The 24,752-nt window shown below is 53.4% G+C and overlaps 2 protein-coding genes across 2 annotated transcripts; both read right to left on the bottom strand.

The window, feature by feature from the left end:
• Positions 1 to 2,044: 2,044 nt before the first annotated feature.
• Positions 2,045 to 12,727, bottom strand: DISP2 (dispatched RND transporter family member 2). The gene is made up of 8 exons (NM_001193142.2): positions 12,612 to 12,727; positions 7,636 to 7,965; positions 7,320 to 7,349; positions 7,054 to 7,177; positions 6,684 to 6,799; positions 6,228 to 6,358; positions 5,761 to 5,858; positions 2,045 to 5,311 (listed from the first exon to the last, which is right to left on the bottom strand). Exons 1-8 carry the CDS (start codon positions 12,725 to 12,727, stop codon positions 2,045 to 2,047), a joined length of 4,212 nt encoding a protein of 1,403 aa, NP_001180071.2.
• A 1,692-nt stretch (positions 12,728 to 14,419) lies between these two features.
• Positions 14,420 to 20,469, bottom strand: PHGR1 (proline/histidine/glycine-rich 1). Its single transcript, NM_001206783.1, has 4 exons — positions 20,436 to 20,469; positions 18,011 to 18,058; positions 16,601 to 16,608; positions 14,420 to 14,742 (listed from the first exon to the last, which is right to left on the bottom strand). The coding sequence occupies exons 2-4, from the start codon at positions 18,018 to 18,020 to the stop codon at positions 14,422 to 14,424; spliced, it is 339 nt and encodes a 112-aa protein (NP_001193712.1). The 5' UTR covers positions 18,021 to 18,058; positions 20,436 to 20,469; the 3' UTR covers positions 14,420 to 14,421.
• Between the last annotated feature and the right edge of the window lie 4,283 nt (positions 20,470 to 24,752).

The following is a 24,752-nucleotide window of genomic DNA, read 5'->3' as shown; positions in this document are numbered from 1 at the left end:
AAATCCTTCCCCTCTGTGATGCTCATCTGTAAAATAACCTGGATCAGTGGTTTTCAAAACACATTCTTCAGAGCCACCAAGAGCTTTCAGGGTTCCCCAGGGTCCCCTGAGAGGCACAGTAAAAAAGGAGGCTGACCTGGCTCTGGACTTCCCCACCCCCAGCACCCAACAGTGTAGTTGCTTTTTCTCAGCTTTATATGCAGTGTTTCCACACAAGGATTCTTTGAACAAAGGGTCCTGAGCCTCCAAAGTTTGAGAACTGCTGAAACAAATGATTGTTAAGGTCACTTCCAGACTGAGATACTGAAGCCCAGCTCAGGAATCCTTCCTGGTTACCAGTCCTGGGTGCTTGAGCTCCAGCAATGCTCATGGTGACAGGCATATGGCCCTCAGCAAGTGCTGTATGGTGCCATCAGTGACCCACTGATGCCTACATGTATGGGGTGGGGGGGCTGTTTCCCCAGCTAGAGGGTGAGATCCTTGAGGGCAGATGTCTGATTTTCCCTCCATGCCTCTGTCCTCTTATAGTGCCAGAGGTGGAGTGGTGCTCAGTAAATTTGTTGATGTTCCAGGTGTCATGAGCTCTCATGTGAGATAAAACCTTCCAGAGAGACCCTTTGCTTTGGGGAAGGAGAGTCAGCCTTTTGTCTGCTGAGTGCCCCTAGAGAGACCTGTCCTTTGGGAACCAGAACCCTGACCTGCGAAACACCTTCAGACTGCCATACCCCCAAAGAGGGCAGGCCTGAGTTCCTGCCTTAACTGGATTCTGCTCAGCCTCAACTGCCCTCAGTGCCTCTCCTGGCAGGGGCTCTCCGCACACTGAAGCCATGGACAAGGCCTTCTCCTGACCCTGAACTTGGGAATCAGATCAGCTTAGGTGCCTCATGGATGGTAGGCATCTCACCTGGAGCTGGAAGGAAGCCCAGGGGCTATGGGGAGGAACTCCAGGCTTGCTCAGAGTGTAGCTTCTTCTGCAGACGGAGGCCTAAAGTGGTACCCAGAGGCACCTCTGAAGACAGGTTGTTAAAAGGTGCCAGAGCAAAGATCAAGACAGCTGTAGGCCAACGTCCCTTGGGCAGGTAAACAGGAGGACAGTGGGAGCTGCTGTGGAGTCAGTTAGGAAACCTGCTCTGCCACCCACTCACTATGGGACTTTGTGAAAACAGATAACCTTAGTTTTGCAACCTGGGGGCCAAAGGACCTAACCAACTACAGGCTACCTCACACAGAAGTGGTGAGATTCCCAGGACACAATGGGTATGGAAGTGTTCTGCAAACCAAAATAGGCGGGATGTAAAGGATTCTTACTGGTGTTAACAGGGGAGAGGACACTTCCATGCCAGAGCATCTTCCCATGAGGGACCGTTAGCAATTCAGGGATGCTCTGGGACTCACCATCTCTCCACCACCTACTTTACTCCCAGAAGCCATCTTTGCTTGGCTGGCACCAATTTCTTGACAGATTGGGTAATGTGAGGGGGGTAGACCATTCAGGACAGAGACCCCAGCCCAATTATGACTCCAAGAGGCTCTCCCAAAGAAAAGGAAGTGTCCTGATAAAAAAAAGCCTCTGAAAAGTGAGAGAGGCCCAGGAGGCTGCTGAGGTTTCCCAGGGCTCTTGGTTGATGAAGGGGCCCATAGGATCCCAAGGACTGGGTCCCTTAGTCCCACTGACCTTCATGCCCCTTGGCATGGGGGCCAAGTCAGCCTCCCCTGATACATGGAGCTGCACACATGACCTTTGCCCTTCTAGAGGGTGGGTCCTGGTTGGCACTGTGGGAGCAGATGAGCCCTTCACAGGTCACAAGGAGAGCTTGGCATTTCACTCCAGAGACCACCCCCCTTATCAATCCTCCAGGTGTGGGGAGTAAGCAGCAGCCCAGACCGGGGCTAGAACACCTGGCAGGGTTTAAAGTCCACAACTGGAGAGCGAGACCTCCCCACGCTGATGTGGGGAAACACTATCAGGCTCTAGCCTGGTGCTGCTCTGGCCTCATCATCCCTGACAGGCTCTGTGCCCCATTCGGGCCTCCCTGGGCCTCCCTCAGCTACTGTAGCCTGAAGTGTGGGTACTGGGCCTGCGGACCCAAACATCTGGCAGATCTGGTTGGCTGTTGGGCAGCACCACAGGGCTGCCATCCCCCGGCCCCCCACGGCCTTTCCAGGACAAGCTACTCTGGTGTGAGGTGGGCAGAGAAGGGTCGTAAACAGTCTCCTTGAGCGCCAGCCACAGTGTGTCCCGCTTCTCATTGAGCTGGCCCCGTTCAGGTACTGTCTGCTCAGCTTCATCCAGGTCCTCTGGGGAGGCACCCACGGAATCTGGCACACGGGCACTGGGCTCAGAGGTGCTTAAGCAGGTCTCATCAGAGACGCTGAGCCCCTCCAGGGTGCTGGCTGAGGAGCAGAGGCAATCAGAGGGCTCTACGACCTGGGGCTTGGGCCTGGGAGGGTGGGCTGGGGCTTCTAGTGAGGCCTGCACCAGCTCAGCCTTCTTCCCTGGGGAGTTCTGCCTGGCCCGGGTTTTGGGGCTGGGTCCAGCTTGCTTGTAGGGAGAGGAAGTCTGCAGGGCCGGGCACTGACTGAAAACTGCCTGGTGGTCCAGGAACAGCTCTCTTGGGGATGCAGGGCCTGGCGGGGGCCGGGAGCAGTAGGGGCCATCATGCAGCTGTAGATCTTCAGAGAGCACTGAGGGCCGGTGAGACAGCTTGCTGGTGGCTGTACTGGTGTCAAAGCTGGGACTCCGGCGTCGCGCCAGCGGCTGTAGCTCGTACTGCTCTGAGCAGGACCCGGGTACCCCTCCTACCGGCCCCGGTCGTGGTCGACCTGCCTTCTCCCCACCAGGCTCCCCTGTTCCGGAATCCCACGGCAGGTGTGCACAAGGCCAGAGGATCTGCCCACAGTTCTTCTCTGGTCCAAAGAAACAGCAGAGAGATTGGAAGAAGAAGCTGGCGAAGCCGCAGCTGACGCACTTCACCATCATGAGGACGATGCCCAGCTTGCGATAGAGCAGCACCGTGGCAGGCAGCATGAGCACGCCGGCTGCAAACAGGGCTGCGGCCCCCACTGCTGTGGCGCAGCTGGTCTGGCGCAGTGAGAAGGCCACTCGACTCAGGCGGTCAGGGTGCGGGCACAGGTGGTAGGAGATGCAGTAGTTGACAGTGAAGTCCACGGAGAGGCCCACCGAGGCAGAGAGGAAGAGGGCCTCGGCAGTGTTGAGCTGCCACTCAAGCAGAACCAGGAGCCCCACGGTGAGCAGCACGGTGCCTGCCACAGCTGCCACTGAGAACAGGCTAAGTGGAACATTCCAGGTGCCCAGCAGCAGTGTGGCAAAGGCCAGCGCCAGCGCCAGGCCCAGCACCACTGCAGGCTCGGTGCTTAGGCTGTGCTGCAGGCTGTACAGCTCTAGACGGCTGGTGAACCAACCCCGGCGCAGGCCAGGGGGTGCCCTCCCCAACTCTGCTGCCAGCCAGTGGTTGACCTCAGTGTAGAAGTGGTGAGCCTGGCTATAGTCTGGACTGTAGGGGCAGTTGGTCTGGAACTGCAGGACCAGGGCAGCCAAGCCGCCCTGGGTATTGAAGCGGGGTCCCAGGTCCCGGGGGCCCTCCGGGCCTTGCTCCAGAGCCATCATCTTGAGGCAGTGCAGGAAAAGCTGCGGGGCCCAGGGGAAGCCCGAGTGGCCACAGCAGAGGCCCGGCCCCAGGCGGGCACAGCCGGGGCTCTCCATCCAGTGCTGGAGGGCCTCCACGAAGCACAATGTGGGCCAGCCCTCCGGCTGGGCCCCGAAGAAGCTTTGATTCCGAGCTCCGTGGCAGAGGGCTAGCAGCCAGCGCTGGGCCTCAGGACCGCTGGCTGAGAAGGCAGGGTCGCTCACCAGCGAGCTGTTGCTGCGAGGGTCCAGGGGGTCGCCCGTGTCCACGGGCAGGATGCCCCACACCAAGACCACGGGCATGTGGCCGCCCTCGCCCTGAGGCAGCCGCTCAAACAGAAACTGCTGACGGTACTCGGCGTCGAAGCGCTCGAAGGGGTGGCTGGGCCGGAAGACTTGGCCGCGTGGCGGCGGCAGCGTGGGCAGCCGCAGGCGGGGGCTGACGCCTGCGATGTAGGCGCCCCCAGCCGCCAGCGCGGCGAACCAGCAGATCCAAATGTAGCGGAACTTGATGACCCCGCAGGGCAGGAGGCGCTGGAAGAGCAGGCGCGAGGTGCTGGCGGCCGCCCTCCGGAGGCCGCGGAGCCGTCGGTGGAGTGCCAGTGCCAGTCGCCGGGGCGCGCTGCCGGCCCACGGGCCACGCGCCTGGGACGCACAGCCGCGCGCCAGGTAGCGCTCGTGCAGCACCGCGGAGGAGGGCAGCCAGGCCAGCGTGAGCGCCAGGTGCGCCAGCACAGCCGTTCCCATGTATAGCGCGAAGCAGCGCACGGCCGGGAGGCGGCTCAGGTAGCTGGCGTAGAAGGCCGCGCCAGTGGTGAGGCCCGAGACCAGCAGCAGGTAGCCGAAGTGGTGCATGGTGCGGCGCACGCGCTGCGCCAGCCCCCCGGAGGGCAGCTGGCTCTTGCTGAGGCGCCAGAGGTCGAAGAAGATGAGGGTGTGGTTAGCGCAGACGCTGCTCAGCAGGACAAGGGCTGCCAGATTGACGAAGGGGAAGTAGGCCATCCGGAAGGCCACTCGGTAGAGAAAAAAGGCAACCAGCAGAGAGCCCAGCACCCCCAGCAGCACCATGAGCGTGAGGAAGAGCGAGCGCAGGTAGAGGGCGATGCTGAGGAAAATGGCGGCCAGGGCCAGCAAGGGATACACCGTGTCCTGGGCCAGGTAGTGCCTCAGCAGTTCCTGCTTGAGGCCCAGGTCCATGCCGGTGACGGACGTGTAGTTGTCGGAGAGCCCCCAGGGCATAGCGAGGCGGTCCAGGTAGATGCCCATCATGGAGGCACCCTTCAGGGTGGGCAGGAAGAGCAGGCTGTACTTGAGGGAGGGCACCTGGTAGTCTGCAGTCTGGGGACTCAGAAAGTCCCTGTCCAGCAGGAAGTGCAGGAGTTGGTAGACAGCACTGCTCTGGGAGCACTTGGTGGGAACCTGGGTACAGCGTGGGGGCTTGTCATTTCCAGGTCCCAGACAGGAGGGCACCAGGGCACCACGGTGATAGTAGAGGGCACAGGCCCGCAGCAGGGCCAGTGTTCGCGTTGTATCGGCTTGAGTAATGTCTAGGCAGGAGGAGCGATTGGAGAGCACAGCCACAAAGTTGCCCAGGGACCAACTTGGGCAGCACTCGTTGGCTGCTGTACGCTGGCACAGAGCCCCAAAGCTGGGATGGGAGCGGATCTGTAGGGCACACACAGCAGGAGAGAGCTCAGGGGAACTGCTGGAGCCCAGGTTTCCAAGCACTATCCCAGGCTCTCTCACCTCTTTTGAGGCAGCAGGGCAGAGGCAGAGAGGTATCTTGACCTGACTGGTCAGGCCCCTGTTCCAGCAGCTACATCTTGACTCCTTTAAGGAGGAGCCTCAGGACCTTTTGAAAATCCCCGGGCTCTGAGGGTCTGTCTCCCAGCAGCTATGTCTTGGCACTTCTGGAAGCAGCTGACTCTTCACTTTCCTCTCCCCTACAACCTGGAGCCTCTTAGCAGGGTTGCAATAATTTTCTAAGCAGGGAATGTGTTTTCCTAGCCCAGCCTGGCAACCTTGGTTCAACTGTATTTCCTTATGATCAGGTCCCTGGTGTCCCTGGCTCTCCCCAACCCCACCAAGCCCCGGCACCTCCTCAGCTGGCTCACCTGGTCATGTTCCATGCGACACATAGAATGAATGGCGTGCAGGTTCCACAGGCTGCCCGCTGAGGTGGACATGAACACCAGCTGTGCGTAGCTCTTCTCTGCAACACACGGCCCAGAGCTTAGTGCTTTGGCCCCAGATCCTGGGCCCACCAAAGGGAAGATGCTTACTCTGGACCATATGAGGCTCAGATTCTCAGGAGCCTCAAACCTGTGCCTGGCTGCCTGATGCTGGGCCTACATCCCTCCCCTGTGCCACACCCCCGTCCAGCTTGACCCTTCCTGGCTGGAGCAACTGAGACCTGCCTCATCCTCCCATCTGTAACCCTACTTCCTTGGTTTGAATGTGACTGGCCAGTCTCCTTCCCCTTCTGTCTGCCCAGATTTGTTCTCCTGGGCCCTCCAGTTCTAGTAGATGGGGAGAGGGAGAACCACCATTAAAGCCAGGAACCGGCCAGGCTGCAGCTTACCAGGGGGGCCACAGAAGAAGCTGTCCTGCCCTCTGTCCTCCAAGGACTCCACCATCCTCCAAGGCCGGACCATCCCCTCTTGGGCACTGCTCCAGGGTGTGGCAGGGCTCAGGGTGGTGTGGGGGTTTGAGCTAAGGTGGAGAAAAAATCTTTACCAGGCACTCTCCAGAAGGTGAGGGGCTCAGAAGAGGCCAGATGCCATTGCCTAGGGGGTTCCATCAAGGCCCTCTGACCTGCCTTTTTTTTTTTTTTTTTTACTTTTTTTTGCCTGCACTACATGGCATATGGAATCTTAGTTCCCCGACCAGGGATCAAACCTGTGTCCCCTGCAGTGGAAGTGCAGAGTCCCGACTGCTGGATAGCCAGGGAAGTCCCCTGACCTGTCTTTGGCTCCTCTCTGGAGACCTCGTTCTATTTCCGGTTGCCCCCAAAAGTGGAAAGATGGGAAGCCATTACCTGTTCAGCTCAAGGTCTGGGGAAAGGGAAAGCAGCTTCCTGGGGCCTGTGAGGGCCTGCAGTGCTCTCCAGACCACTAGCTTGCGCCCAATGTCCGTGTCCCGAGGCTCAAAGCCCTGGAGGGAGGAGGGCAGAGAAGATCAGACCAGAAAGAGGGGGAGTTCTTCCTTCTCAGTTCTGCTCCTTTGGGTCCCTGGAGCAGGGAGGGCTGGCCTGCCTGGCTGTATGGTTGGACCCGAGGATCACCTCTGTACCCTTTCTGAGCTCTCACTGGAGAGTCCACTCCCAGCAGGACCACTCCAAAGTTCTGCCCCAGATCGAGCTGAGGTTGTCAGGCATGGGGGCCCCGTCCCTCCCTGTGGCCCCTCACCAGTAAGGGCTTGGAGAAATCAGGTAGCTGGCCCCCCAGCAGTCCAGCCAGGGTGCAGAGGAGGATGAAAGCCAGACACAGCAGCAGCACGGCCACTGGGCACTCCGCAATCAGCTGGGAATAGCTGGGAAAGAGGAAGAGATCCCCCATGAGTTGGCGTTGGGCATGGCAGCAGGGAATGGGTGAGCTTAGAAGCCACCAAGAAGGGATGGTGGAGCTAAACTGGGCCTGGTCACCCCATGGGTCCAGAGAAGGCCCAGGCCTACCTCTTTGGCATCCGGAAGGCCCGTTCCTGCCTATGGGAGAGAAGAAAAGACACTTGCTTGCTAGAGTCCTCTTGTAAGGTGGGAGGTTGGAGTAGGGGTAGAGGGTAGAGGAAGTTGGCATCGACCCTTGCAAGCCTCCCCACTCCCAAGTTGCAACCCTTCCTTCCTCTTCCCTCCAGGCTGCCTCCTCCATCAGAGACAGGAGACACTTGGGTTGCCTCCTAGGGAAGGAATCTAGACCTCAGGGAGTTGGCCCCACTTTGAAGCCCTGCCCTACCTTCCAGGGCAGCTGGCCAGCTACTGGACTCCTCCTTACCTGACGCTGACCACGTGGTGCTGCACAGATGCTGGCTTCCAGGTCCCATCACGCTGTGAGGGGGCTGGCGAAGGGCTGAGGCTGCAGCCATGGGAGCACAGTCCTGCCTGGTCCCCAAGCCCTGGCAGGGAGCTTCCCCCCCGGTACTCCTGCTGTACTCGGGGATAGGTAAAGTGAGCAGGGGCCAAGGGGCTGGACGGGCCCACAGGCTGGAGGGTGGAAGTTGCTGGTGGTGGTCCAGAAGAACTGGAAGGGTCCTCAAGGGGGCAGCTGTGGAGGGAGCAGCTCCTCTCTGGGCTGGCCTCCGGGGCCACAGCCTTGCTCTGGGACCTGGGGGAGGAGGAGGCAGGGAAAATGGGGGTGGGATAGTGGTGGTCCATACCATGCCCCAGCAGTGTTCAGTGAGCTGAGATGGATGGGGCTTGGGTTTTTCTGTTACTGGTTCTGGCAGGAGGCGACGAGGATGGGGGTTCTGGGTCTACACCTCCAGCCTACTTCTTGGGGTTCATTGTCTCATTCCCTCATCGGTCTCTGCACCCCCAAACACATATGATCTTAATTTGCACCTTTAAAAACCGTACAGGGGAAGTACTTTCCTTTTATAGATTTGAGAACTGAGGTTCAGTGAGCCCTGAAGAGCTGGGCCTTGAGCCCAGCTCTGTCTGCTGCAATCGTCTCTTCATTCTCGTCAGACGCTGATTAAGCACCTGCTGCACTTCTGTTCCCACCTTAAAAGCCAGGGAAAGTTTGGCATAAGCAATTATTGCCTTTTTTTACCAACCCTAGGATTTTGGGAAGAGGTTTGCTCTGCAAGAGTGTGCACAGTTGGGAAAGGGAGTTAGGACCCCCAAGGGACTTGCCAGGAAGGAGTCAGCAATAGATTCATCTTTCCAAATTACTCATGGGGGCAGTATTCTGTGCATGGACCCAGCCCCACTCCTTGGGTGCAGGAGGAGTTGAAGTCCTACCCCAGTGGCAGGATTGCTAGACCTAGGACAGAAGATGGTCACAGAACCAAGTGCCTGAGGGCCATGGGTGATTCCCAGAGGGTTCTGGGCCCACCAGTGAGTCTCCTTCCTTCCATCCTCCTGGCTCACCTGGCCTGCTAGAATTTGCATAGCTCCCATGGAACAGCCAGGTGTCTGCTGATCCAACCCTGGCTTCCAGTCTTGCCTGCTGCACTGCTGAAGGGGCCATGGGCCAGGGTCCTGGCTGTGATGGCAAGTGGACATTGCCCAAAGAGGCTGGGTTCTGCCCAGAAATCAAGTAGAGGAACTGAAAAAAAATAAGCTCCTTCTCTTCCTGCCAGAAAGCTGGGTGGCAGACAGTCGAGGGGGAGGGGATAACCCTCGTGCTGAAACTAAAATGAGGGAGCAGTGGAGGTGGGATCCTGGCCTCATCATCCTTTAGCTCTGGGGTCTTGGGAAAGATACACAGTTCTTGGAACATTGACATCCTTGTCTGCTGAGTCGGGGTATGAGAATAAGGTCCCCCCTCTCAAGTTAGTCAGAGAAGGCAATGGCAACCCACTCCAGTACTCCTGCCTGGAAAATCCCATGGACGGACGAGCCTAGAAGGCTGCAGTCCATGGGGTCGCTGAGGGTCGGACACGACTGAGCGACTTCACTTTCACTTTTCACTTTCATGCATTGGAGAAGGAAATGGCAACCCACTCCAGTGTTCTTGCCTGGAGAATCCCAGGGATGGGGGAGCCTGGTGGGCTGCCGTCTATGGGGTCGCACAGAGTCAGACACAACTGAAGTGACTTAGCAGCTTAGCAGCAGCTCAAGTTAGTATGGGAATTAACTGAGGTAAGATCTGTGAGGTGCCTGGCATGGAGCCTGGCATGTGGAAGACATTTGCTTTCCTGCCTCTTCACACTCAGTGCTGCAGGAAGTGTGTAGATTAAGAAGTATATTTATATTTACAATTTGAACTCTTTAGGCACTTCAGATAATATGTCTCCATTTGAGAACTTCTCACGCCTTAAGAATCTCTCTACATATATAATTATAATTACTTTTCTTTTTTAAATATTTATTTGTTTCTGGTTGTGCTGGGTCTTAGCTGCAGCATGTGGGATCTAGTTCCCTGACCAGGGATAGAATCCAGTCCCCCTACATCAGGGGCATGGAGCCTTAATCACTGGACCATCAGGGAAGTCTCAGTACTTTTCTTTTTGTTATCAACAGCTGCATTAGAATTTATCTCATGATTTAAACCACTACTTCTTCTTCTTCTTCTTCTTTTTTTTTTTTTTACTAACTCTACATTTAGAAAAATAGGAATTTGACTGAAGTTGTTTTCAAGCAAGACCTCAGATGACCCCATAAAGTTAATGATATAGCAACCAGTGTCCTGGCAGATAAATCCCTTGTACATCCATCCCCATGGGCCAAAGGGAAGCTGGAAAAATGACCTGGGTTTCATATGTATAAGTGGGGATATCTATTTCTTTAAGATTTTTATTCTGCAGGTCTTTTCTGAGCACTTGCCACATGCTGGGCACTGTGCTTGGTCTGGGTTGGACCCTGAAGGCATGAAGGTGACCCATTTTATTTTGTATACATTTTTGGTTGCACCCTGTGGGGTGTGGATCCTTAGTTCCCAGATCAGGGATTGAACCCATGTCCCCTGCCTTGAAAGGTGGAGTCCTAACCACTGGACCACCAGGGAGGCACAAGGTGACCCATTTTAGTCTTGGTCTCACTCTTTAGAGTAGGGCCTGCTTTCCAGAGTCAGGAGGGTGGGGCAGCCAGGGTGCCTATTTCAGCTGCCCATGATCTTAAAGCATCACTGAGCTTTGGGCTTGTCTTAGGAGTCAAGTCCCCACTTGGAGTGTCAGTTTCTTTTTCATGAAGGGAAGCCAGCACTCCAGGGGGTAGTGGCTGAGAAATGAAACTCAGTCCTCCTTAACCAGCCTACCAAATCTCATCAGCGCCCCCCTTGCTTAGCAGGCTCCTGTTCAAGGGGAAATTAAGTCTCCACCATTGGTTTGCTTCTACTGGGATCTCCCTAGCCCAGCCCCATCCCTTTTATCCCTCTCCAGGAACCTAGGATCAGCTGTCTGCCTTGCTTCCCCTGGGGGCTTTCATTCTCACCCTCAGTTCCATGGCTCTGCCTGGGATGAGCAGTTTCCTGGGCTGCTTGCCTGGGCACATTGGCCTGTTGGCCAAGTGACTGGGGCAGGTAGGAAGGTCAATGAAAAGGGAAGACACAGGTCTGACTCATGGCCATAGAAGTCAGGGCCTGGCTAATAGTGCCCCAGACCCTCACTTGGGAGCCCCATAACGGGCAAATATACAGGAGTATTAACCATGCCCCAAGGCCACAGACATATAGCTATATGAACATCCATGTGATCAGGCAGAATGGTCAGGACAGATGAGGGAGTTCCAGTTCATGCCACTAGGAAAATAAAAAGTAATTTTAAAGATGCAAAGAATTAACTGTTTCAAGTTGCCCTGTTGTCTTTACATTAGTAAATGTGTGTGTGTGTGTGTGTGTGCGCGCACACGCGCACACATGCACGCACATGACTGCATGCATGCGCTGTCTTATTCATTCTCCAGGGTGCTGCTTAGTTCAGCAGGAATTTTTGTTTCTTGGACTGAAATGAGTCCCTTTGCCTGATTTGTCCAGGGTCTCTGGGGAGGGGCAGAGAGGGGCCAGAGGTCTCAGGGAGTTACTAGAAGACAGCAAATAGTTCCTGTGTTCAAGTATGAGCCCTATGTGCAGGGGAAGTGAGTAGTCCAAGATAAGGCTGATCCTGGGCAAAATATCTGAGGCAGCAAAAGACTCTCCAGCCCCTTCTAGGGATGCTCCTGGCCCCTGCCCTGTCACTATCTCTGCCTTGGCCATCCTTGGCTCTTTGGTCAGGCCATAGTGCCAGGCAGTCCCCTGGTCCAAGGAGCACATTAATCCTGTCTCTCATCCCATCGCAGAAAGTTCTGTGCCTTTCAGTCTGAAAGGTGGCTAAATCTATCCAGGCTGGTTTGACAGTAGAGGGAAGGAAACATTTCTCTCTGCTTGTGGGATCTCTTCTTCACTCTGAGGTACAGGTTATACATTTAACTGGGGCAGTCTGGAGATAATGTGTTCACCTCTGCTTTTGCCCCCAAAGAATGTTTCCTATTTCAGTCCAGGCAGGAGAGAGAGGCAGCGTCATGTCAGGTGAGGGATCCTGGGGGCGGCAGAACAGGCAGGGCACAGAAATTGCGCCATATTGTTACCTGGCTGGGCTGTTCCCTCACACATATGGTGGAGGAAGGGAGAGGAGAGGCACCAAGATCTGGGCCCTCAGCAGGAAGGTGTTCCTTCTGTCTTGCCAGCCGGGTGCTCCTTCAGGGAAGGTACTGACCGTGACCTGAGTCTCAGAGCCTGCCAACCCATCACATCCAAAGAGTGCAGGTGGCTGCCACACGTGGGGACTCCAGCCCACACGTGCGCAGCTGGCCATGCGGGGCGGCAGACTGGAGACTGATGGTGATGGACAAAGACAGACCCTAGTTTGGCGGCCAAGTGTCTGGCGTCTCCCTAGGACATACACCTTGGCGAGTCCATCTACAACACACACGCACCCTTGAGCACATTGACATGCTAGAACCCGGACTGAGGTTGCTGCAGGCTTGGGGCTTACAGAGAAGACGTGGGGGCAGGGCCTAGAGGGAGGGGTTCTGGAGGCCGGAGGGGTGGGGGGAACTCGGGGTCTTAGAGGTAAGGTAGAAACAGTGGGTGGGGCAGGTCCCGGGGGCAGCGAGGGCGAAGGGGGCTGATATTAGGGGGTATCAGGGAGAATGAAAATCGGCAGAGAGAGGGCGTGGCCAGGGGGCCAGGAGTCTGGAGGCGCCAGAACGGGCTCTGGGAGGGTCTGGGGAATGAATGGGGCGACATATGGCGGCTACTGGGAATATCTGGGGCGCGGGTTCTGGGAAGGACTGAGAGAGAGCTGGGTCTGCGGAACAGTCCGCCCCTACCTGTCCGGGGAGCTGCCTTCTGGGGCCAAAAGCTCCCCCTCGGGCCGCTGCTCCCCTTCCGGACCCGGGCCGGGAACCGGATCGCTGCTGCTGCTGCTGCCGCCACCACCGTCCATGCCCGTGGGCGGCGCCGCTGTCCGGGCGCCGGTGCTGAAGCGGCGGCGGCGGCGGCGGCGGCGGCGGGTTTCTGCGCATGCGTCGACGCCAAGCGGGCCGGTCGCTGGGCGGGGCCGAGGAAGAGCTTGGCCAATGGGCGCGTCACTGGGGGGCGGGGACAGAGACTTCCCGCCGCGGCGCTGTAGGAGCTGGGGGCTCCCTGTCTTTAAAATATCCCCCGAACGTTGTTGTGGGCCCCTCTACCCAAGACATGTCTGACAGCTGCTGTTAGGAGTCTGGCCATCTGGCTGTAGCTCGCACACCGGCGTTTCTGCGGGGGATCGGTCTTCCGTGAGGGACCAGGAAAACCGACCCCGGGCTCCGTGTCGAGAGCCTCATAACTTGTAACTGATTCTTCAAGCCCAGAAGAGCAAGCAGTTCCATGCCGGCACTTTACTGCTCAGAATGCTGAGGGGTTGACAATTTGGGCTACGTTTACTCCCAAATTTCTCTGAGCTTCCCTCAGCGGACCCCCACCACTTCCCAGTGAGGCTAGGCACCTGTTCAAGTTGGGTCTTTCTTCAAGTTGGTCTGGACCTGGGTCTGTGCCCCTCAAATGTGGAGCCTCGATTCTGTTATTCAAGTGCGAGTATGACCCGGAAGAGAGAGAAGCGACTCAGAGAATCCCCAGCTCCTTTTCTTATAACTACCCCACTTCAACCTGGAAATGTAATCATTAGCCACTCACTTCCGAGTTCTTGCTGTCTCCCCCATCAAGGAATGGCTGTAAGAGAGGGGCAATGTGTTGGGAGGTAGAGAGGCATGGTTGGAGAGCTGTGGTAGCACTAGAATAGGTAGGGTCCCTATGAGAAGCCTAGGAATTGGGAAGTGGAGAGGCCCCCAAATGTGGAATTTGACTGGGTAGAAGGGGTTTTACAGCAAGTAGGCTGTCTGTATGTTTGGGAGATGCCTTGGCCGAAGAATAGGGCTGGGAAGAGTCAGAACCCAGTAGTGTCTGGACTATGGGTATCCCTAAACTGTGTGCAAATGCCACTCTATGCAAGATGTAGACCAGTAGGGGATGAGGGTGGGAGAGTCTAGAGGTGTAGAAGTGGTGAGTAGCTTAATTTGGTTGGAGAGATAAAAGCTGTCCCATTAGTTGATGCCAACTGGGTAGGGTGTGGTTGGGCCCATGCAATGGTCGATATAAGCTACAGAGAAAGGAGCAATGTGCAAAGACAGAAAGGACCTCACTCATCCTAAAGGCCTTAGGGAAGGCTTCATGTTGATGGTAGAGCTTTGGTTGGCTTGGAAGGAAGGCATTCCTGACCGGGGCTGAGGTGGAGGTGGTAGTGATGGAGAAACTGTGCAAAGTTAAGGAGTCTGGAAAGTTCTATATATTTTCAGGGCATAGTTAGTTCAGGATCCACTGAAGGTGTCTGTGGATCCTTCTAGAAGGAGGCATGCACAGCCCACTGTGTCTGAGTGTATGTGATGTGGTAGAGGTGATGAGACCATCCTTGAGACCCTTTAATGGGGGATGGGGCAGAAGTGAAAACAAAGGAGGGGTGACCTTATTCAACCATGTGCTGTGGACACCACTGAACCAAACTACTGAGTATGCCTGACTGGGTACCAATTTTCATAACTAGGAAATTCAGAGACCACTGGGCTCCCTGAGTGTCAGGTTGGATGTGAAGGAAGATTGGCTCTTTTAAGAATAGAATATGGCCTCTAGGAGGCTGTTTATTAGGAACAGAAGATTCTGGTTCAGGCCCCATGCTAGATCATGCTCCCCATTCTTGGGTCTTGTTTCTTCTGCTTCCTCAGTGATGTGGGCCGGGGGGATGCCCAGGGGGCCCAGGTGGGTGGCCCCCTCCAGGACAGTGCCCTGATCCAGGGTGGGGACATGGAGGGTGAGGGTGCCCAGGGCCAGGGGGGTGCCCAGGGCCAGGGTGGTGCCCAGGGCCAGGGGGGTGCTGCCTCCGTGGCTGTGCCCAGGGCCAGGGGGGTGCCCATGGCCATGGCTGTGCCCCTGTGGAAAATCAGATGAACAATATTAGAGTCAGAGGTCAGTGCCAGTCTTACCTGAGATCAACTCCTCCTCTCCCTTCCCCTTGTCTCTCTGCTGCTCCTCCTCTAGAGGACTCAGGATTCCTGGGTACTAGTAGGGGCTCATGGTAGAGGTCTGGGAGGCAGAAATAGCAAGTGACTGCTCCTAGTTTTAGGCCTTTTGCCTTGATGAAACCAGAGCACAGAGCAGACACAATGGGAGGAAACCAGATCAACTGGTTTCTATTCCTTGAGCTATGACTCCCATCCTCTGGACCTCAGTTTATTTAACTGTGACTAAGAAGCTGAAGTATCTCATCTTCTCCCTTCCTTCACTCAAGAACCCATGAAGAGTGATTAGAGGTTTTGCCATGTTGACTACTTAGAAATGAAGGTAGGGCTGGGGGAGGCTACAGAGGAACTCAGTGAGAACCAGGGGCATGGAAGAGACAGGAGGTACAGTGAGGAGACATGCAGGAGCCAAGGGGAAGGAGGAGTCAGCTGAAGGGTGGGAGGAGACAAAGGTAAGGATGTGCTTGTTCTCTATGTAGGTAGTACATGTGTGCAGGTAAAGATCTGTACTGCCTCTACATAAAAATAGTTATGTCTATATACATGAGCCTATAAAGGCCTTCTGTGTACACAGGTACATGCCTATGGGTGCATGTGCCTGGCGATGTGTGTACATGTCAACGGAAGTACATGTGAGCCCATACCTGTCCCTGAGCAGGTGCCAGACTCATGAAATCAGGAAGAACAGAGAGTAAAATCAAGGTTTTATTGCTTGAGACAGAAGAGTCCTGGAATGGGTGGTTTAACCTTCTGTCTTGGCTGGAACCACTCTTGAGGCCCCAAGGCCAGAGGAGTTTCTTTGCCTCTTGGCACAGGCCCAGGGGAGAGAGGAGACAATTTTTCTTCTGGTGCTGGGCACTGGGGGCCTGGGGCCCCCCCAAGGGAGCAGGCAGTGGAGGGTTATGGCCCTACTCTGTGTGTGTGCATAAGTCGCTTCAGGTGTATCTGACTCTGCGACCTGACTCTTCTTTTGCCAAGAATACTGGAGTGGGTTGCCATGCCCTCCTCCAGGGGATCTTCCTGACCCGGGGATCAAACCATGTCTCTTAAGTCTCCTGCATGGGCAGGCAGATTCTTTACCACTAGCGCCACCTGGGAAGTCCCTAGGGGTTGGATAACTCCCCAGTCTGCTTCTGCTTCCTAGGGCCTGATAATGGCCTATAACCTCTGGGAAAGAGGCAGGCTCCAGGGTTAGGAGTCTTTTCTGTGACAATATCAAGGCAGCTGCTGCCCCATCCAGGCTCAGTGACGCCTGGAAATTGCCACTTCCCACCCTGCTTGCCTCTTCTATGACTCTTTTGTGGTGGGGGCATTCCAGGCCTAGGAGTTGGGTCTGCTAGTGGTGGGGGGCTGGGGGAGGGGAAGCAGGGAGGAGGGCAGGCAGAGGCAGGTCATGGGGGCCCTGCAGTGTGGTTGGGATTTGGGAGCAAGCCAGCCATCTGAGAGGGCTGTGGGTAGCCAGGAAAGCAGAGAAGCATGGAACAGGAGGGGAAGCAGCAGGAGAGAGAATGAGCTGCTGAGGCAGGGAGGGGATGTGAGAAAAGAAGAGGGACAGATGGGAAAACTGGGGAGGAGTGGAGAAGGCTGCCGCCAGCAGGGGTTGGACTTGTATTGTGATGCTCTTCCCCTCCCCACCCCACCCCAACCCATGGGGCTGAGGCCTCCCTACTCTACATTTGGGGGATGTCCGTGGCCATGGCCGCCAGACTGTCTAGGAAGGGGACTGACAGCAGGGAGGGAAAAGGGAGATGGCTGGGAAACTTTCCTACCTGTGGGCCTGTGGGAGAGGAAGGAGAAAAAAAACAAAGAGCTTTGGTTATTTGGTTCTGCAGTGAGAATCCTGTCTTCTTCCTGGTGCTGATTGTGTGCCCACCTTCCACCGCCCTCCGCCAACAAGGCTCCTCAGACTTGACCAGTTGCTTGACCATCATTCCTTCGTTCATTCATTCACTCAATACATACATACATGTGTGTGTGTGTGTGTGTGTGTAAATGCAAAGCTCAGTGGTGTGTCCCTGTTTGCTTAAGAGTTGGCTGAGTTCTCCTGGGTGGGGTGGGGCTGGTTAGAAAGTGTGGGTTCTAGTCCTCACTCTGTCAGTTGTCTGCCTCCTTGACCTTTGTTTTTTAAATTTTTTTTTATCTGTCTGCATTAGGTCATAGTTGCAGTGTGTGGACTCTGAGTTGTGGCATGTGGGATCTAGTTCTCTGAACAGGGATCAAACCTTGACTTCCTGCACTGGGAGCACAGTCTTAGCCACCTGGCCCATCAGGGAAGTCCCTCAACCTTTTTTTAAAAAAAATAATTTAATTTTATTATTGGAGTATAATTGTTTTACAATGTTGTGTTAATTTCTGCAACACAGAAACTGTACAAAGTGTACCCTCCCAACCTATGTCAAACTCCATGACGCTAAAGGAGGAGCCCTGGTTCTTTTATTTACATCTTCAGGTGGGCCCCACATAGCCTCCTCCTCTGCTCCCTCCCCCCAGATTCCACTTTTCTCAGGCTGATCTCTGCTCAGATCCTCAGCTGTTTCTTTGCTCCTGATTATAACCTTCTGGTTCCAGCTCTCAGACTTTGCTCTTGTCTCCTGCCACTTGGAAATCTTTCTTGCTTCACTCTGTGTTACATTCCTGGAGGAAGTTCGCTTGGGTTGGACCATCCTGCCTGCCTTGCCTGCCCAGCTTCGGGTCCAGTGGGCTCATTCTTGCCATAACCTATCTGACTGGTCCTGAGTATTTTGTAGTGCTCTGTTGGTGGGAATCACCTACTTGATGAGATTTATATTGAGGGCCATCATGGTCTTTTGTTCCTTTTGAGGGGAGCCAATGTCATAGCTGCTGAGAGGTGAGTTCTGAGCCCCAGATCCTGCCACACCTCCAGGGCCTCACCCTGAGAAAGACCGATAACTTCCCTGGAGCTCACATGTACAATGGAGGGAGCCCCTGTTTGTTTCATTCCTGAAGTTGAAGACCTAGTGACATGAAGGATGTGTAGGCATGTGTCTTAAACTGTAGAGTGTATTAAAAACATAGGGCTTGTTTTCATTTTGGAACCCTACCACCACACACACACACGGCTTGCAGTAGATGTGACTGACTGATTGCCCCTGACTTCATGACCCTCCCTTCCTTCTTATTCCTTCTTCCACGCTACGGCCTCCCACCATAGTACTTACGTGGCTCCATCTTTTTGGAGCAGGCACAGGGAATGACAAAAGGAACACCTATGAGTCAAAGGGTAAAGTTTAGTTTACTGTAATCTAAACCTCAATCTCTCCTTCTTCCTCCCAGGGATGTACACACATAGCCCCTTAAGAGATGAAAGGGATAAACTGCTCCCTCTAGCTTAGCTTGGGACTCCGTATGGAGCTGGGCACTGAGTAGGTGCCAGGCATGGGTGTTGAGTGAATGCAGTGGGTTTATCCATCCGGTATGTAGACAGAGACATGAGAACATTATGTATCCCTGAACCATATACCCTTACATGTGACCTCTCGAGATCCACCCCCAGACTCACAATCATGTATGAACTCATTTCTACTTGGGCCAGTTTCAATCATGTTAGTTATTTGTGTAGCGTGCCTGCCATGCGTCAGGCCATAGTACTCAGTCAGTCCCTAGAGACTTTTGTCCCTGTGTGATGTCTGGCATAAAGGCAGCATGTGTGGTGGGGTCGGAGTGGGGGAAGCTTGGAGATCGGTGCACCCAAAGCTGGGAGGACTGGGTTAGTGGGTGGGTGCTTCTGGGCGATGCAGGGGATCCTAAGACCTGTGCCTCCAAGCCACAAATGAATGGAAACCTTCCCTGATCCAAGCTGCTTGTTCCTGCCTCTTCCCACTAGGAGTGGAAGCTGGCTTGGTGGTTTGAGTCAATTTGTCATCTGCCAACAAGTGTGCTACCACAGGATGGAGCTTCTGGGCTTCTGAGGTGCTCTGGTGCCAAGGCTGGCATTGTCTTGCATGGGGCTGGTCCATAAGTCATAATGGGCAATTCCAGAATGGACCCAGTGCGAATGCGGTATATTCATTTTTTTTTCTGACCCACAACTCAGAATATAATATGTAACATACAGACCAAATGCCAGGCTACTCTGGTTGTTGAACATAGAAGCACAAATGTTTACATACCACATACACGCACACACGTCTGTACTACAACAGCCCAAGCCTCTTGCAACACAGGACCCTGGCACCTTTTGAGTCACCTATTTTGTTGGCTTTTACTTGGGCCACAAATGTTGAGCTGAGGTCAGCCTCTGAGCTATGCTATGATCCTTCTTGCCCCCTCCTCCTTCCCCTTAATGAGTGATGAGTCTGGAAGAGATTCGTGGGACTAGTTCTGGAGGAGGGAGTGGTAAAGAAAATGTTAGGGCCAGCCAGGATCTGACTTGGAAGAAAGAGAAAAGACTGGCTTTGGAAAAAACCCCATCCCATTAAGAAATGGGCAGAGAACTTGACATTTTTTTTCCCAGAGAAGACAAACAGATGGCCAGCAGGTACATGAAAAGGTGCTCAACATCAGTAATCATCAGAGAAATGGAAGCCAAAACCACAATGAGATATCACCTCACACTCGTTAGAATGGCTGTTATCCAAAAAATAAGAAAGATGTTGGCAAGGATGTGGAGAAAAGGGGATGTAAATTGGTACAGCCACTACTGAAAACACTATGAGGTTCCTCAAAAAATTAAAAATAGAACTGCCATATGATCCAGTAATTCCACTGTTGGGTATTCATCCAAAGAAAACAAAAACCCTAACTTGAAAAAATCTATGCACCTTCACATATTCATTGCAGCATTATTTACAACAGCCAAGATATGAAAACAGTCTAAGTGTCCATCAACAGAGGAATGGATAAATAAAATGTAAATTATACACAATGAATATTATTTAGCCATAAGAAAGAATGAAATCTTGCCATTTGTGACAGCATAGATGGATCTTGAGGGCATTATGCTGAATGAAGTTAAGTCGGAGAAAGACAAGTACTATATAATCTCACTAACATGTGGGATCTAAAAAAATCCACAAACAAAACTTTGAGCTCATAGAATCAGAGAACAGATTGGTGGTTGCCAGAGGTGGTGAGTGGAGCTTGGGTGGAGTGGGTGAAGGCAGTCAAATGGTACAAGCTGTTGGACACCTGATATAGACATTGATATCGATAATTATACCTCAATTAAAAAAAAAAGACAGGCCTTAGACTGTCCCTCCCCAGTTCAGACTAAGGTGCTTGAGGGAGAGGAGTTGGTGGCTCTGGAAGGGAACTAATACAATCCCTTCGACCTCAGCTAAACCCCTGTGCCTGGCACATTAGAGGCTGTAAATTCACTTCTAACTCAAGTAGAGAGCAGACCCAGGAGTCAGGGCAGGGCCGGGCAGGGGGCAGACACCTAGACACAGCACACAGGCCTACATTGCATTTATGAGAGAAACAGACCGACACCCACACACGACACCCACATACGACACAGTGACACAGATACCAGTTCAGTACACAGACACACGTACCCAGGGGGACCATGATCACAAAGGCCACAACACGAGCTCACAGAGCCCCTCCTGTCGCCTCCCACAGCCCACAGAGCTGGACCCTTACCTGGGAGTGCAGAACAGGGGGCAATAGGCGATCTAAGGTGCTGGCTGTCCTCAGGAGTATTTGTAAAGGATGGGGAGGGGCTAGCATGGTCAGGTCCACAGGGAGGATCCGGGCAGAGGGTGTGGAGGAATGAACAGGGCTGGGCTAAACTTGAACAGGGCAAAGAGTGGTTGGAAGCAGGGTGGGGGTGTGTGTGTGTGTGTGTGTGTGTGTGTGTGTGTGTAAGGAGGCTGGGTGGGAGGGAGCAGGGAAGAACCCAGTACCCCATCAGTCTGGTAACAAGATGCCACAGAACCAAGGCCGGGGGCCCACACCATGGCAAGGCTGTTTAGCACCCAGGGGCCATCTCTGAACACTTACGAAGCTTCTACTGAATGTCAGGCCACAAGGTGCTTCACACTCTTTAGTTAACCCACTGAGTCATACAGAATAGTGAGATTATCGCCTGTTCCCATGGGTGGAGGCGGAAACGATGCGCCTCGTGGAGGGGCCTGTGGAACCTTTGCTCTGCATAGCAAACCCCAGGCCTGACCTCTCCCATGTGCACCCCAGGTCAGGGAGCTGCCTGGGAGTGGAAACTGAATGAGTCAGGAAAAAAACAAAACAAAGCTTGTTGTCAAAGAGGGGAGGGACACATCAGGGGCATGGGAGTAACAGATACAAAGTACCATATATAAAATAGATAAGCAACAAAGATAAGCAACTATACTCATCATCTTGTAATAACCTCTAATGGAATATAATCTACGAAAATAATTGTCAATCAACTACATTTCAATTTAAAAAAGTGTTTTCAAGCAGGACTAGGGATGAGATTAATCACTTGCCAGGATATAAAAAAAAAGAAAACCAAAACAAAGGCAGGACTTTGGAGATGGAATATCGACAAGCAGGAAGGGGTTTTGCAGTCCACACTGCAGCGGGCCAGCTGTCTGTGCTCTGTAAGCCCCTGGGGCCTGGGCCCCCTGAGCCACTGGCCTCTGCTGTGAGCCACACCCCTTGACCTCCCTTAGGCCCTTTCAGACAGACCAGGTGCCCTGTTACAAGCTCCCCTCTCTCCCTGGGTTCTTTCTTCTCCTGTCTCCTGCTCCACAGGACTGTCTGCTCACCTTTGTATTCCCAGGGACTGGCCTTTAGCAGAATCTCCTGGCGCTCAGCAGGTGTCCAGTAACAATCTGGTGAATGAAGGCAAGGTTCAAGTGTAGTTGTGTGCTGTTTGCTCCGTTGCTTAGTCACATCCGACTCTTTGCGACCCTTGGATTGTGTAGCCTGCCAGGTTCCTCTGTCCACGGGATTTCCCAGGCAAGGATACTGGAATGGGTTGCTATTTTCTCCTCCTGGGGATCTTCCTGACTCAGGGATGGAACCTTCGTCTCCTGAATTTCCTGCATTGGCAGGTGGATTCTTTACCACTTTCACCTGGGAAGCCACTAAATCAATACAGCTGATAATTTAAAAGCTTAACACATGAGGGAAAAGTATCCACTCTATAGTCCTGGAAGCAATCTTTATGTTTATCAATACACACCCATCACTTGAATCTGTTTCACGTAGTTACTGTTGGGTTATAACTGGTCTCGATTTCTGTGCTTATTTTTCTCTCTCTTCTACAAATTTAAGGTTTTTTTTTTTTTCTTCCTAGAGAAAGGAGCAGGAGGATCTCTCCCAGAAAGGCAGCTCCTCAGCTGACCTGAGTTCAGGCTGCCTACACTTGGGCTCCCTGTGCTGGATGAAACAGGCCCACTGACACTCCCACCCTCAGGCCAAGGGGCTCGGTCGGGCCCTGTTTCAATCCAGGAGAACAATGATCATGTGAAATCTAGAACACACAGGAGGAAGCAGAGAGGTTAAAGCAGTTGCGGTCTCCAGGTTGGCCTGGAAAAAGCCTGACCTGAACTGCATTAAATTCATTTTAAAAAAGTAACCTAGGACTCCCCTGGTGGTCCAGGGGTTAAGTATCCACCTTTCAATGCAGGGGACACGGGTTTGATCCCTGGTCAGGACACTAAGATCTCACATGTCATAGTGAAAGATTCCATATGACCCAAGTATCCAGAGTACTGCAGCTGAGACCTGATGCAGCCAAAAAAATATTTAAAAAAAGTAAGAAGGGAAAAACTGGGCCTCACTAAAGTTTATACTTGAATGTTCATAGTAACTTTGTTTGGAATAATTAAAATGGCAGGACTTCTCAAACATCCATCAGTACATGAATGAATAAATGGATAATGATACATGAACGCCGTGGAACACCAGAGTAAAAAGGAATGAACTACACAAGAGAACAGGGCGGAACCGCAAAATCACTGCTGGTGAAGAAGGTAAGACATAAAGAATCCACACTATATAATTGTCTATAAAATTCTAGAATGGTGTAAAATTCCAGAAAACGTGAACTAATTGATAATGACGGCAGATCAGTGGTTGCTCAGGGAAAATGAGGTGGGAAGGGGAGGGGCTGGAGGGAGCCATTAGGAAGGGACACAAGGAAAGTTTTGGGTTTCATGGATGTGTTCATTATCTTGATTGTGGTGATGTTTTCATGGCGTAAACTTATTAAACTGTACAATTTGTGCCATTTCTGGTATATCATTTTGGCTTCCATCAGAGCCATAAAAACAGAAGCAACATAACCACATCAGAAAACAATTTGAAAAATAGAGAGGCGGAAAATAGTGATTCTCCTTTATTTCCATGGTGGGCAGGCATGGAAAGTATTTTGTGTGTCAGCTTCTTTTAAAATACCAATTATCTCACATCAGGTCTTGGGGATATGTGTTATTATCTTCTTTTCTAGATTAGAAAAAGCCAGGATTCAGAGAAGTTAAGACACTTGCCTGAGGTCACCTAGCCCGTGTGTAGTTGGTCCCGGTTGGGGACCATCTGAGTCTAGAGCCTGGACCCCTTTCCCACATTATGTTGTCTCTCTTTTCAGGAATGCTCTTCTGAAAAATTCCAGCCTGCTTTGGTAACACTGTGGACAAAGGGCTTTGGTTTATGGCTGGGTGGGGAGTTATTAATCCATCATGCACACATTTGCTGTGAGCCTTCAGGGATCCAGGGCATGGAGGGCGGGCAGAGGCTCACAAAGGCAGGGGACTGAAATGCTCCACCCTGCAGCCTGGGCTGCCTGAATGGCACCACCTGTGGCCACCACACCCCATCCTCCCTAGCCCTCCCAGCCCCCTCTTTCAGGAACCGTCCTTTTCCCCTTCCGGGACCCTGATGACATGAACTGTCACCTCCAGCCCCAGCCTTTAGCTGGAAGCTGAAAAAAGAGGCCTATGACTTCATGGACCCCCAAGGGGAGAGGGGCTGCAGGGCTGAGGAGGGCAGTAGCAGCTCTGGGCTAGAAGTTCCGTACCCCAGTTTTCTGTGTCTCTGGAGTCAGGGTCTGGGTTCAGGGTCTGGGTCATGACAGGCAGGTAGGTAGTAGGCAGTACCAAGGTCTTGGGCTGAGGAGGGAGACCCATCTTGACGGGGTGGACAGAGAAGTGAGAACCATCTGAGTGGGTCCTCAGACAGGTGGCACACAGGCCTTTGGGAAGCAAGGAGAGTTCCCATAGCAGTGGTGGGCACACTGTAGTCAATTTATAGCAGAGCATGATGTGGGGCTTCCCAGGTGGTGCTAGGGGTAAAGAACTTTTCTGTCAATGCAGATGTAAGAGACATGGGTTCGATCACTGGGTTGGGAAGATCTCCTGGAGGAGGGCGTGGCAACACTCCAGTATTCTTGCCTGGAGAATCCCATGGGCAGAGGAGCCTGGCGGGCTACAGTCCATAAGGTCACAAAGAGTCGGACACGACTGAGCAACTGAGCATGCACGTTGTTCATGGGATCCCCCTTCCCAGTCCTAAGATATTGTGGGTGAGCAGAGCCTAGACCACGTGTGAGTCCCCCCACCCTCTGGCACTGTGCACTACAGATAGGTCAGCTACAAATTGGCACTAGCCAAGAGCATTTGCCAGTGACTGAACAAGAGTAGCAAGGGCATTTGCCATCTGTTCTTCGGAGGAGATTGAATCCTGTGCAGCTGCTGACCTTCAATACCCCCTGAGGGCGATTCAGGGTGGAGACTGAGGCACTCTGTGCTGCAGAGAAACTGGTGGAACAGGTCTTTACATAGTTAGATATTTGCAGGAACTGATGTCAAGATCCCAACCCTCGCATCTCCTCATATCTAGAAAATCACTAAATCCCTTCATGGTGACATCAGCTCCTCATGGCTAAGAAAACCTTTTGTAAAGTAAGCCTTGACTGCACTAAACTCTGCCATTTGTGGCTCAGATGGTAAAGAATCGGCCTGCAATGTAGAA

This window comes from Bos taurus, chromosome 10 (genome assembly GCF_002263795.3).
Source record: "Bos taurus isolate L1 Dominette 01449 registration number 42190680 breed Hereford chromosome 10, ARS-UCD2.0, whole genome shotgun sequence".
NCBI classification, from domain to species: domain Eukaryota; kingdom Metazoa; phylum Chordata; class Mammalia; order Artiodactyla; family Bovidae; genus Bos; species Bos taurus.
The sequence above is the reverse complement of the archived record's forward strand: the minus strand, read 5'-3'. Positions and strand labels throughout refer to the sequence as shown.